The sequence below is a fragment of the Vicugna pacos genome, chromosome 3, assembly GCF_048564905.1.
Source record: "Vicugna pacos chromosome 3, VicPac4, whole genome shotgun sequence".
NCBI lineage: Eukaryota > Metazoa > Chordata > Mammalia > Artiodactyla > Camelidae > Vicugna > Vicugna pacos.
Genome location: NC_132989.1, coordinates 110457028 through 110471470, shown reverse-complemented (window position 1 = coordinate 110471470; position 14443 = coordinate 110457028). Strand labels below are relative to the sequence as shown.

Genomic DNA, 14443 nt, shown 5'->3' with positions numbered 1-14443 from the left:
TGTCGTGCAAACAAGGAGGCTGCTGTGCCCCGCAGTGACGGGTTGCGCAAGCTGTTACATGAACAGCGCTGGGTGCCGAGCAGGGCTTATCACAGGTGAGCATTTATGTCAGAAATGAAAGGGAGAAAAAATACACATCCACATGCACGCACTTGCTCAAACCTAACGACACCTCTTGGGAATGACACACCAGAACAGCGACACACGCGCTAACAGGCGAACTGGAGTGAGAAGACTTTGCACTTTGTATCCTTTCACACCTTTTGAATTTTGAATTGTGTGAAAGTGTTTCAGAATACAGTTGAAATAAAAATCATGGGTTAGCAGATTCGTCCCACTTAATTTTAACCACACCATTCATTCATTCAATTTTTTATTGAGTCCCATCTGTGTGCCGGGAACTACACTGGGCGCTGGACTCATGGACAACACGTGCTAGTTAGAGAAACCAGCATAACATGATAAATAAGTAAATATACGTACATACACGTTAAATAAGAGAAAAAGGCAGCCACGGGGAGAGGAGGGTTGCCATCTTTGATAGCAGGCCTCACCGAGAAGCTGTTGACCATCTCATTAGCATTTTTTGTTTAAATGACATTTACACATGGACGATTTATCGATCTGCCAGGCCTTGAATATAGGAAATCTTTGTTCTACTTCTGGTTTCATATAATCAGAATCAGCCTATTGGAGTTACATGCTGGCAACTAATCTGTTTTGTCTCGTGTGTTAGACCTAGTACACAGAAATCTTCCTTTAGTTTCTTGGTCGCTTTTGTTTTTTGTTTTAATTTTAGCAAGCCACGTTGTCTTTTTTATCTTCACTTCTGTGTCCCCACCACTTAAAACATGAAATAATTTTCTTAACCCCTTAAAGATACACAGTTGGCCCTTGAACAATGTGGGTTTGAGCTGTGTGGGTCCCCTGATACTCGGGTTTCTTTCAGTAACTGTGTCCTCCAGTACTGCATGGTCCGAAGTTGGCTCAGTCTGTGGATGTGGACTGTTTTGGGGGGGCCGGTGGGGGGTAGTGAGAAATAAGGTAGGGGTCAGTGCCCCAACCCTTGAGTTGCTCAAGTGCCAGCTATTTGCAGTACCCTTCATGACAGTGGAAAAGAAATGCTTAAATGGTGGTAAAACACAACTTTTCTATGCTTTTCGAAAAGTTAGTATCTTGACAAATAGCAGCAAAACCTTCTCTAGGCAACCTGATTTTTTTAAAATCCTGTGTATGTCATGTTAATTCCCTCTGACACTGAAATTTATTGATGTTTCTAACTTACATCCTTTTTGAAATTTATGCTCCCAAGTCTGAAGCTTTGACTTTTCTTGGTGTGTAATTAGGCCTGTCTTAACACAGCCAGAAAGGTGTCGTATTGATACCTGGAGGTTTGTTTGGCAGACATTTTCCTTCTAGCCCGCTCTGCTTGAGTTCATTTCCACACAAGACGAAGGCCCTAAAAATTTTCAGAGTGTTTTAAGTTTTGCTGACTTTCTCCAATAAACAGCTTTGATACAGTTCGCAAAAGTGATTTTTTCCCCCACAGATACTAGTGATGTCCCTTGAGTTCTGTTTTCCTGTGATTTTTGGTAAAGTGTACTCATGCCAGTTCACAGTAACTACCACTCCCATTAAAGTTACAGGTGTATACACGCTTACATGAGGAACCTAATGTTAATTTATTATCTCAGTAAATATTTGCTGAGTGTCCACCATGTGCCGGACACAAAGAAAGTGTGTGAGATATTAGTGAGCAAAACCAGCACACACCCCTGGTCAGTGGCAGGTACATGTTTTCACCGGGGTGGAGACAAAGTATCTTGACAAGTAAATTACACCAACTTGGAGGTGATGCACTCTTTGCGGCAGAGCAGAGGGAGGGAGGGAGGGAGCCCGGGGCAGGGAGGCAAGTCGCACTTCTAAGGGAGTCAGGGAGGCCCATTGAGAAGTGACCTTTATTTCAACAGAGACTTGAAGGAGCCGTTGAGACATCTAGGGGAATAGCATCCTGGCGGAAGGGGCACGGTGCACAGAACGTGCACAGAACAGAAGGCGAGCAAGCCTGGAGTGGGGGTGGGCGAGCTGGACCCTGTTGGGGAGGCCTGGAGGTTCATGCAGGGTTGAGGGATGTTAACAGCTGGCTCTGCCGGCTGCCTAGTGAATCCTGGTCAAAACTTTCATTGTACAAACTAAGATAGTTTATCCAGGTTTTGAACCCTGACCTTCTCCCTTTGAGAGATTTTTAAAGTCAATTTCCTGAATATTAGTCATAACGATTTTCTAGTTAAAGCCTGAGAAAAGCAGGTCCCGTAGCAGAAGAGAAACGCTGCTCATGTGAAATGCCAGCGGGAGTGTTGAAGGAAGCCTAAGCAGTAATAACAGGTGAAATGGTAACAATCTGTAAGCAGCAAGGAATAATAAATGAAGTAGACGTGGCAGAAGATCTGTTGGAAAACCGGAGTTGAGAGAAGTTCCTGCCATATCTGTATGTAGAGAGAACCAGTGTCTTATGGTCATCCCTAGCTATAAAAAGCAAGAAAATTATACTTAAAGCTCTTTTCTAAATACATATAAAATGAAATAAGTTTATTTTTAAGAGAAAGTTTATTAACAAGGAACAAGTTTAAATTGCCTCTGTGAAGCCGCCTTCCTGACTAGTGTCGCCTTCTCCGGATCTACTGAGAACTGAAGCATTGGTGAACGTCCGTGGTGGGGCTTCCTCAGGGATTTGGCTGTGTCTGCAGGGGGCCCTTTGTCACACAGGCTTCAGGAAAACCAGGCTCTCAGCTGGCTGCCCCCCTAAAAGGGCTCTCAGTCTCACTGGGGACATGGAGAAAACAACTGTGAGACCGGGCGGTGTCCTTGTAACCAGCACATACGGCCTTCATGGGAGAAGAGTCAGGGTTGCTGGCTGACCATCCTGTGTGCATGTTCGCCTGCTCATTCTGCGGATTTTGACTGAGCATCTCCTAGATGAAGACATTGTCTGAAGGCAGCCTGGGCTTTTTCCTTGAGGTCATAGAAATGGCCTTCATTGTGGTGGGAGAGCCGAGGAAGGGTAGCCAGTCTAGGATCAGGGAGATGAATTAGATGGACTGAGGGTTTTCGTCTCGGTTTCTGCCGCCAGCAGTGATTTTCCTGTTCAGAGCTCCGAGTTGTAGGCAAGTTGCCACTGTGTTTCTGGTTTCTGGCGGTTGGGTTCATTTGCTTCACAATACTTTCCTGTTGTTTTTTTTGCAGCAAACCAAAGAGAGAGTGAAGCTATTGATACAGCTGGCCGATGGCTTTTGTGAAAAGGGGCATGCCCATGCGGCCGAGATAAAAAAATGTGTCACTGCAGTGGATAAGAGGTACAGAGATTTCTCTCTGCGGATGGAGAAGTACAGGACCTCTTTGGAGAAAGCCCTGGGGATTTCTTCAGATTCCAACAAATCGGTAAATTGCTTTGTGCAAACTGAATAAATTACCGTTTTCTTCTTCGTGTTCTGTTTGTCGATTTAATTAACTGAAGTTCATTGACTCCCTTATTCCAGAGTAAAAGTCTTCAGCTCGATATAATTCCAGCCAGTATCCCTGGGTCAGAGGTGAAGCTTCGTGATGCCACACATGAGCTTAATGAAGAGAAACGGAAGTCTGCGCGCCGGAAAGAGTAAGCTAGTCTTTAAGAACCTGCCAGGACTCGCGGAGAGAGTGAAGAAATGTCACTGGGCAGACATGCTTGCTTCTGTGTGTGCTTTGAAACCGAACAGCATTCATCCTTTGCTCTGCTCTGAATGCGCTTAGTTTCTGCAGCACAAACTCCACAGTTCCCCTCGTCGCCTGATTCAGAAACGCTGTCTTGCTTTTGTCCATGTGCCCCCATTTCGTATGGGGTTGACAACTTGTTTTAGTGTCATTTGTCCTCAATGGGACATGAGTGATAATACTAAGGAGAAGAAATCAGTAACACAAGTGCAGATGTTGGAAGCTGCCAGTTAGCAAGCGACACTAGGTATCAATAGCGACAGAAGATTGCTTTAAACCGGTGGTTCTCGGTTGGGCACTGCTTTGTCCCCCCGGAGGGACACTTGGCAATGTGTGGAGACATTTTCAGTTGTCACACAGTGGGGGCTGGGGAAGTGCTACTGGCATCTCGTGGGCGGAGACTGGGGACGCTTCTGAACGTTTTGTAACGCACAGGACAGCCCCACAGCAAAGCATGTCCAGCCCCAAATGGCAGCAGTGCCAGGTGGAGGAGCCCCCATCTGAAGGTGCCTCACTGACATTTTTTCCAAAATGTTTTTTCCTTTGAATTGGTGACTGTCTACTGTTCTTCTGTCTATTCTTGATTTAATTCTCCAGAGCACATCACTGACTAACGCTTTTAAAACCACCTTGTCATTTCATAAGCCATAAAAGTAAGTAGTTAAAATAAGCATGTGTCCTGGCTGAACTAAACCATTCACCGTCTCCCTCTTTTTTAAGGTTCATAATGGCTGAGCTCATTCAGACTGAAAAGGCTTACGTAAGAGACCTCCGGGAGTGTATGGATGTAAGTAAGTTTTGTTGCTTGTTTATTTCGACTGCATGTAGTCCTGCAGTTTATTCTTACCTATTGGCAGTTCTTAAAATGATCACACGTTTGGTAGTGGTGGTTGAGATTTAAAGTGTGCATGAGCGGCTTTCTGTGTGTGCTTCTGCACTTCTGTGAAGTTCTAGGCGTGTTTTGGCTCATTGCAGAGATGATACAGCATTAATGCTCTCATTCCTTTAGTCACATGACAGCCTGGCTGACAGTCTGTTTGTGTAGAATTTTACAGCAGCTTCAGAGAAACGCGCCTACCGATTATGATTGGCAATGGATGCTCAGTAGTTTAGCGAATATTTGTTGTACCTTGTGGACTAGGTTAATTCCAAAATTTGAAACCGAGAATATGCTTAGAGCTGAAAAGTATGGAAGCTATTCTCAGGTATTAATAGCAAAATTGTTTTTTTGTTTTTTTTTTTTAAATAGTTTCTCATGTTATTTTGTAAAAGGTTCCACTCCTAAGATACATTTTCCATTACACATTAACTCCGGGTATGTATTTACAGATATCAGGAGTAGCTGTTCTTGAAAACGTGTGGGTTTTTGTCTAACCCTCTCTGTTTCCCTCCCGGCCAGACCTACCTGTGGGAAATGACCAGCGGCGTGGAGGAGATCCCGCCTGGCATTGTGAACAAAGAGCTCATTATCTTCGGGAACATGCAGGAAATCTATGAATTTCACAATAAGTGAGTGGCTTGATCTCTGGGGACGTGGTCAGTGACTCTGGAAATCCAGATACTGTGCTGAAGTTTCATGACAAGAAGTAGAAGTTTCCAGTCGAATTGAGCATAGATTCTGGTGATTTTGTTGACATCTGCAAGAACCCGCCAGGCTTGCTTCATGAGGACTGATGGTCCAGAGGCTATTTATTAACACAGATTCAACTTTAGGCTTGTACCTACCTGTGACAGAAGTACGAGGAGGAAAGCTGAAAGCTTTCTGTAGGAACCCTCACTTCTCTCAGGCCGTGTCATCAGCTGTGACATCAGTCACTTCTTAGGGCTAAAAGGAAGCGTCACCCTCCAGGAGCTGCTGGCTGGTGCTTGGTCTTTTCCTAAAAAGAAGGAGGAAGGAACTGAGGATGGAACAGATGTGTAGTGCGACCAAAATAAAGTGCACTTTCCACTGGCCCTGGGAGGCACATGGTTTTATTTTTAAGATCAAAAACGACAAAATCCAGCAGCAGCAGAAGCTCCTGTAGGTGGAGTCTGTGCGGCCCGAGCAGCCTGAGGAAGGTGTTGTGGACCAGAGCTGGTGGGTCGTCCTCGCTCCCTGCCCCAGCCGGCAGGAGGCACTAGCATCTAAGCGGCTTCTCTGGATCCCTAAATTGTATCCTTAGCTGCTAAGCATAGCACTTTCCCAGAAGTAAACTGCTGGGGTAAACGTCTCTATTAGAAAGGGCTTAAAGGCTGACCTGGTTAACTGAGAGTCGCAATCACTTACCCTAGTTCAGAGCTACAGGTTTTGTAAAATTAAAATCTGGAGGGTATAGAGTTTTCACTGCGCTTGATTAAAGTGATGGAATTTAGGCATTGCCTGAATTCTGGTATGCTTGGTCTAATTTGTGGCCTGTCTCACTAGTAAAATGTTTTCAAACACCTTAATAACATGATACTGTTTTTACTGTCTGTAGTATATTCCTGAAAGAGCTGGAGAAATACGAGCAGTTGCCGGAGGACGTTGGACACTGCTTTGTCACTTGGGTAATGAAACCTCTCACTTGCCTCGTGGTTCCAAGGGAGGTTAGAAGGAGCGCTGTTCATTCTCCAACATCACCATTTTCTGCTGGTGTCTGTGTACTGAGAAGCAGACTCCCCGCCCCCCTTCAAAGAATTGCATTCTCCGGCTGGCTGTTACTGCGGAGGGAGCTTTCTATTGGCAATAGTGATGGTTTGAAGTAGAACGTTGGGTTAGGGTGCCAGGCCTCTGTGTGGCCCTGGGGATTTGCAGGTCACCGTGAGTGCCCAGCCCTGCGCAGGGAGATTGTCCCGCTGGGAGGCAGGCAGGCAGGTGACCTGGTGAGCGGGCCCACATCTGTGTACAGCACAGGTTTGCCCGCTTCACGGGGGCACTGGTGCTCAGGTGTGTCCTACCAGCGGGATGTGTTTCTTATTTTAATAGCTTTCCTTATAAAATACGGCTTCTTTAATTTTGGATTTGAATCTCCTTCATACACACAGCTGCTTTTCTGCATAAAAGTTTAACCATAATTTGACGTATTGCCACTTGGAAGAGTTAATTCTAATTTTTTTGTTGTTTACAGGCAGACAAGTTTCAGATGTATGTCACATATTGCAAAAATAAGCCTGATTCTACTCAGCTGATATTAGAGCATGCGGGATCCTACTTTGATGTAAGTAACAGACTGCTGAAGAAGGCGTGAGATTTTCTAAGTTGCGTTTGGTATACATAAAATGCAGCATGACTCGTAACTTTCTCCTGATTGATGGTATGATACCGTTTTTATCTGTCACATTTATAATGAGATGTTCTTGTATTTTCTTCTGTTTTTTAAAAGATTCTTCTCAAGTACTGCAAGCTGTATATCTGTAAAAAAATATAGATTTTAGTATATACATGTGTGTATATATGTGATTACAATTTATGTACAGCCACAAATTTTTTACATGTAACATAGTGCATATAAGTGTAAGCTATTCAATTAAGCTTGTTCTCTCTGTAAAACAAAGATAACTTTGAATCTTTTTTAATCTTTATTTTTCCCATTTCAATTTCATGATGCTATTAATTTCCAAAAATGGTCTACCAGTAAAACTGTACACAGATAGCTCTGTAAAAACTAGGACCACTGGGAGGTTCATTAATTACATTCGCATTGGTATAAACGTAAATGTAGTTCATCTTTTTTTTCAGAAGATGTTGCAGGGAAGGTTATTTAGTGCAAAAGGGGTTAGAGCCTTTTGATACTATATACAGAATGCTTTGGGGGTTTCCAGAATCTAGTCACATGTGTGCCAAATTCATTTTGATTTAAAGATAAGGTACTTGAAATGTTACATGTAATTTGGTGCATGAGGCTACGAGGGTGTTGGCCTTGCTTCCGTCTTTACCCTCGTACCTGGCCAGGTGTGGTTATCTGCTCTTCTCTGGGAGCCTGGAGAATCAGAATAGATTTCAGCTTATGTCTTCGAGGTGGAGCCCCGCCCTTGGAGGCCCCCGTCTTGGTTGTCATTCTCACGACCCGTCGTTACACATCGCGCTCGGTGAACGCGGAGCCTGCCCCTGCCCGGGGCGGCCTTTTCGCTTCGGTATTTCACACAAGCCTGGTCTTTGCCGTGACGCGGAGCCCAGCACCGAGGCTGCTGCAGGCAGAATTACTGATGGCCTGAGTGCTGAGGGCACATGGCGTGTTTAATGCTGGGAATCAAAGTCATTTAAAAAAAAACCCTGGCTGCCTGAGGAGGATGCCAAGACGGAGATACTGCAAATACAGTAGGTGGGTGTGGAAATGAGAGCAGACAGGAGAGAGGAATTCCCCAGAGTGTGAACAAAAGGAGCCTCCGGTGCGGAGGGGCGGGATGCCATCTGTGATGCGGGCACACGTGTGGCCGGAGCTGCGGGAGCTACAGCGGGGGTCTGAGCGCCGGGCAGCGTGGCAGTGGCCCGAGGGGACGGCTCCGGGAGCTGCTCTCTGCTCCTGAAGGCCCGTGATGCAGAGGAAACACTGCTGTCTTCAGTGGTCACAGTGATAACCTGACTGAGAGCTACTATTTTATGTTCAGCTTATTAAAAGAATCAATAGTGGTTTCTACTTTATATTTACAGAAAAAGTGTTATGTTTGTATTCATTATGGGGGTAAATAAGTGTAAGTGTTTAGTTCATGCTAACTTATGCAGTGATTGTGTGTGTGTACGTGTATGTATACACACACATATATAATTTTTTTTTAATTCAGGAGATACAGCAGCGGCATGGATTAGCCAATTCCATCTCTTCCTACCTTATTAAACCAGTGCAGCGAATAACGAAGTACCAGCTCCTTTTAAAAGTATGTATGAAGCACCTTCACACAGCCCACAAAATGTTGCGAAGTGTGCACTACTGTTCTGACATTTTTTCTATTCAGTGCATTTGTTTTCCTGACCAGTTTCTCAGTGCATCAGGTAAATAAGACTGTATTCCTTGATCAAGCACCTGAACTTCGCTGAATGTCCGCAACATAAAATGAGAAAGGAAAGGGAAATTATCAGTTCTGGATAATTTAGTACCAGTTTTCCCAGTATGACTTGTGTCAAACTGACCTCTGCTTTTTTTTCTTTTTTTGTATGAAAGATTATAATTAAAATCCTGCTTGTAAAAATCGAATAACAATTAGTCTTGACAGTAGAATGGTAAAGAAAACTTAGAATATGTGGTAAGAGTTGTTACAGAATTCATTATAGATAATTGATACACATCATCTAGACTGAAAGAAAAATAATTTACAACCTCTGTCTCATGATAGAAGTTTCCTTGACTGGTGAACATCATTGAGCCTTAGAACGTACCCACCATCCATGCCTCCCAGTAGCAGTATTTCATGAACCCAGCTATGTCCCCAGTTCAATCCTAGCTCAACAGGAGGCGATAATGTAATTTTGCTAGATAGAAATGAAATACAGAAGAAGTTGTGAATGCCTAAAACCCTTCTTTACTCTTTTTGTTAATAAAAAAAATCTAGCAACAGTAAAAAGTGGCTGCATTCTCTTGTAAAGGGGGACCATTATGGCATTCTTCTACTGGAAAGGCTCTCCTGCGCTCTGTGGCAGAATCCAGTGAAGTGACTTGATGGCCATCGCGGGAGAAGTATGTGGTGGCTATAAACACAAAATAGAAGCCAGGAGGCTAAGTTGTTTATATGCACGTTTGCCCTTTGTTTTCTAACTCTGCAAGGGCAGTTTATTGCTTAGTGTCCTCAAGATTGATGGGTTTGGTTTTTAGCATATGGTTCTACTAAAGATCTCTTCCTCAGTGACCTCACATCTAGTCATTCACTATTAAACCGCTGCTTTAATTTATAAACCTGACTTTATTCTGCCCAGGAGTTCTTCAGGAGAGCAGTAATGAGCTATGTTGAGGACCCTAATGAGGAGGATTTTCTGCCAGTAAAATTAGTCTCGGTGCATTGCATTTTTAAAGCACTTTTTGCCAAGCTACTCACAATAATAGGTCACACCATCTGGCCTTGAGAAAAGGTGCCCGTCAGGTAGCTGTGTTGCTGTAAAGCATCCAGGGTGCAGCCAGAGCCACCTGCAGTGTGACATCCTCTTGTTGGACGCTGGGATACAGAGAGCTATTGTTACTATTACAGATGAATAATAACCAGTAAGACAGTGGTGCGAATCTATCTTGGAGCCCACCAGAATGTGAATCTGTTGTCCCCGCTGTCACTCAGTTAATAACAGACATTCATTTGTCTACGTAGATCTAAAATGTAAGTACACCCAGCGAGGTGTGCTTACAATCATTAGAGCTTTCTGAGGTCCCAGCACAGAGGAGAGCATTTCCCTGCAGGTTTCTGTGCAGTGATGCCCTTCCTGCTGTGAGCAGGGCGGTTCCAGGGTCGAGGGGACATCGCTTTCATGGCCCCAAAGAGCTCAGAACCATGCCAGGATCCAGTGGAAAACAGCAATACTAGTCGGAGTCCGGCTTGACCTTCAGCTAGAACCAGTAGCTGAATGTGCCTCTCTGCACTAATTAAATATTTTTGTCCCTTTTGAGGCTTGGTAGTTAACGCGTACACTAATTCCATCTTAAACTGACTGCATCTGGTTTACTGTGAGGTGAAGAAACAGCCTGACTTGCGCAGGACAGACCCTTTCCTCCGTTGGATAAAGAGATGGTGATTGGCTTTCCATGAGAATCTCTGCACAGTTGACCACAGTCTGTTTTTATCTCGAAAGTCACGGGTTTTCATACTCATTTCTGCGAAGACCTAGTTGGCGGAGCATTTCGGGGTCTTGGGCTCACGGTGTGGTCTCCCACAGGAGCTGCTCACGTGCTGCGAGGAAGGGAAGGGGGAGATCAAGGACGGCCTGGAGGTGATGCTCAGCGTGCCCAAGCGGGCCAACGACGCCATGCACCTCAGCATGCTGGAAGGTGGGTCCCCGCTGTCACTGCCCACGCCCTCCCGCGCCTGGGTGGCCTGGCTTCGTGCCCCTGTGTTTAGTCGGGAGTTACCAGCTGAGATGCCGGCGCCTTCTTTTTTAAGCAGCTGGTCTCATTGCGTACCTTAAGGATCACGTGATATACTTCGACCTCATTAGAAGCCTGTCCTCGTCCCCTCACCGGAGAGCTGCCTCTCCCCGCTCTGAACCCTTGTGGCACGTCCTGTCACTTGCCGGCGGCTACCTGGTCTCTGTGTTAGATGGGCGGGTGGGAGGACAGGTCGATCCTTCCCCCCAGATGTAAAATCCTAACAGAGCTTGTATCTTCCCCATCTCTGCATCCACTGCCCCACTTGCTCGAGCTTTGAATTAAGCAGGTACTACATCCCCGCCTGTGCAGCTGAACAGGGTGTGTAATGTGGCAAAGAGAGAGTCAGTTAAATACGCTTAAAAATTATCGTCATAGGTAAAATTTCCACGAATGCTTCTGTTTAAGAAAGCTATCTTGGTGTTACAGCTTAACTCTAATTTTCAGGCTACACGGAGTTTAAGAAGTGATCCGGCCCCGGGTGCTTTGCCAGCCCGTCGTCACCGTCAGTCGTGTGGAACAGTACACTAGTTAGGGCGGGGAGCAGCTGTTTGTTACAGATGCCCCCAAAACCAGAGGCCAAGCCGGAACACCCTTTCTTTCCTTGATGTAAAATCCCGAGCTGGTGGGCGGCCCTCACGAAGTCACCGAGGACTCAGTTGCTGTCCGGCTGGTCTCTCTCCAGCCCCAGGGTGCTGTCCTGGTTGACCAGGTGCAGGAGGTGTCAAGGCCATGGTAGGGCGTTCCATCCAGCAGGCAGTGGGGAGAGAGGGAGGGCAGGAAAAGCATAAAGGGCAGAAGCTAGAGGTTGTGCCCCGGAGTCTTTCCCGTCGCCGGAGCCTAGGTGAGCGCAGGTGTGGCTCCCTGACCGCACAGGGGCTGGGTATCGCGGTGCTGGTTTGAGCGTCACAGAGGGCAACTTCTAGTACAGAAGAGGGGACGGGTGGAAGCTAGGAGATAACCAGTAACCCCTGCCTCAGTGGGGCCACTTCACGACCAGACAGCAGCAGTGAAACCAGCCAGTGGCCAAAGCAAGGCTCAACTTGCTTAAAGAGTTTTGTGCTCAAAGGAGAGAAAATTCCCCAGGGAAGGGTCGTCAGGGATGTCTCCCTGCAGGAAGGCCAGACCAGGGCCTCAAAGACAAGCTGAGGCTTCAGCAGAATGTCTGGGAAGAGGAGGGTCAGGCTGAGGAGGCAAAGGGTCGAGACGCAGGCTGAAAGTGGATGGCGGCCAGTGAGGGAGTCCGGGAGCCATTCTGGAAGAAGTCTTGTGCGTGGGAATGCTGTGATGACGGCTGAGGGGGGAGGGCATTAAAGCAGGTCTCAAATGGTGAGGGTAAAGCTGTGAGGAATCGAAGGGAAGGTGTATGCAGAGCTATGTCATATGGGTCAGTGCTGGGGAGACTGAAGCCGGAGGGGAAACTGTATTCTGAGATTTAACTGATGGACGTTTTACAAATGTTTCAGTAGCCGTAATGCGGTCTCATGCATCATCTTTTATTTGCTTTCAAATTGACTGTGCCCTTTTTTTTTCTTCATTTTCTAGGGTTTGATGAAAACATTGAGTCTCAGGGAGAACTCATCCTGCAGGAATCCTTCCAAGTGTGGGACCCGAAAACCTTAATTCGAAAGGGTCGAGAGCGACACCTCTTCCTTTTTGAAATGTCCTTAGTATTTAGCAAAGAAGTGAAAGATTCCAGTGGGAGAAGCAAGTACCTTTATAAAAGCAAATTGTTTGTAAGTACAGGCCTTCGAAATTGTAAGTTTAAAGGTAACACAATTGCAGCTTTTTTGCAGGTAGAGAAAGATTACTGTTTGTTGCCTTCATTTAACCTCCCAAACTGTCCTAAAATGTGAGTCAGAAATTGTCACGGTTTCATCGTCAGTGAAATTATCGCAGGCTTGAGTCCACTAGAGGGCGCTCGTGAGTTTGAGCAGCCCTTGACTTGTGAAACTTTTTCTAAATTCCGTAGAAACTAACTGTGGGATAAGAAAACACTTTGCAAGTGAGCTGAAATCATTTATCTCCCGTGTGCCCTTAACTAGCTTTATATAAATCGACCATATCAGACTGGTTAAGTGAGTTCTCATATCATCATAATGAGTTTTCCATTCACCAACATTGGAATTTACTTAAGCAGCCTTATAGGGTGGCTCATTGTGGGCTGTTAATGATGAGATTTGGGGGTTTTTTTCGCTAAAAATAAATCTATGAAAAATAGATTTACAGTTCTTTACAGCAGCAAAGTATGGCTATTAGAGAAAATGTCTGTGAGCAAAAATAGTTTTCAAGATCCACAACCCCAGCTGCCTAGCGACAGTCTCCCTCGAGTGCTTGGTAGACACAGTGATGCATTTGAATTCTTACTTCGCTTGTCAGTGTACTTCCTGGCAAGAGAAACGTATGTGGTACCTTTTTTCCACTGGTGGCAACCCCAACCAAGTCTCTGTAAACCACAAGACAACTCTCAGAAAAGTCTTGGGCAGGTGTTGTCCTCTGGGTGCTCTGACCTCCATCTTCCCTTTGTGGTCATGATCTCAGAGGGCTCAGCACAGGACTGCTGGGCAGGGTCGGGCAGGGGCCAGTGGGCAAAACGAAGGAAAATCACAATCAGAGAAACAATAGACAATGCAGTAGAATTTGGTTTCTTCTTCACAAGTTATGACAGAGCACTTAGACACATTGGTAGATACTTGGAATTTGGACAACTTATATGTTATACATTTTTATGACACCCATGTATTAATCAAATTCCCAAAGTAACAGAATACTACCCAGTGCAGAAATCATCTTAATAATAATCTGGAATTTGCAAGTTCAAACTAATGATTTTCATACCATTTTCTTTGGCTTGTATCCTGTTTGAGATTGTCTTCTGGATCACCGCCCACCTTACATCATTTTAGATCATATTGTAACTGGACAGAAAAAATGCAGCCTTACTGGCTGGTCATTTCACTAGCTGGCTTTAATCAGTCCTTAGAGACCAAGCTGGTCTGTTTTAGAAGCTGATACATCTTCACTTAATTTATCTTTTAAAAGTTAAGCTCCCCTCAGAGGACACGATGATGAATCACTTCCTCTGCTGGGGTGGGGAAGAGAACACACTGGGGTGAACTTGATTGTGGGGGAGGGGCTGAAGATGTTGGCCTTCATCTCTGCTCTTCCGTGTTCTGCACGTTGCAGATGCATGTATTACAGAGAGAAAGTTCATCTCAGCCATTAAAGTTATTGGTGAACTACTAAAGCTTAACGCTGTGGATGAACACATCGGGAAATAACTGAGCTTTAAAACATCATTTGTCTTCTGTGAAACTACTTCCTTAATGAAAATACACAGTGGCAGCTCTTTTGCAACTGGAACAGACAAATTTTACTGTTTGTCAGGTTGAAAATAGACAACTCTTGATTTTCCAGATAATGACGTTTTCGAATAGTTTGGTTTTCTTCTTCATTTGCTGGTTGACTCGCATCAGGATCTCTAGACGAGGTACTCAGAGGAAGTGAAAGAGATTAAGCCAATTGTGTGTAGCCTAAGAACAAAATTGTATCATTTTAACTCAAGTGAGAGCTAAGGATTATGTATCAACGTGAACAAACTATGATGTTATAACCTAGCATGATCACAAGTCACCAGAAATGATTTTTTTAGTCTTTGTTCTATATCCTGCCAGAAT

At 45.0% G+C, this 14443-nt stretch overlaps 1 protein-coding gene across 3 annotated transcripts in view; it reads left to right on the top strand.

Annotated features, from left to right (window-relative positions):
* TRIO (trio Rho guanine nucleotide exchange factor) overlaps positions 1–14443 on the top strand; it is a 330020-nt gene that overhangs the window by 224100 nt on the left and 91477 nt on the right. For all 3 annotated transcript variants that reach the window (XM_072958843.1, XM_072958845.1, XM_072958844.1), the window contains exons 22-30: positions 3244–3438; positions 3537–3652; positions 4468–4534; positions 5147–5256; positions 6204–6273; positions 6834–6923; positions 8488–8580; positions 10559–10670; positions 12312–12502. In XM_072958843.1, the coding sequence (XP_072814944.1) occupies positions 3244–3438; positions 3537–3652; positions 4468–4534; positions 5147–5256; positions 6204–6273; positions 6834–6923; positions 8488–8580; positions 10559–10670; positions 12312–12502 (1044 nt within the window). The remainder of the gene's footprint in view (positions 1–3243; positions 3439–3536; positions 3653–4467; positions 4535–5146; positions 5257–6203; positions 6274–6833; positions 6924–8487; positions 8581–10558; positions 10671–12311; positions 12503–14443) is intronic.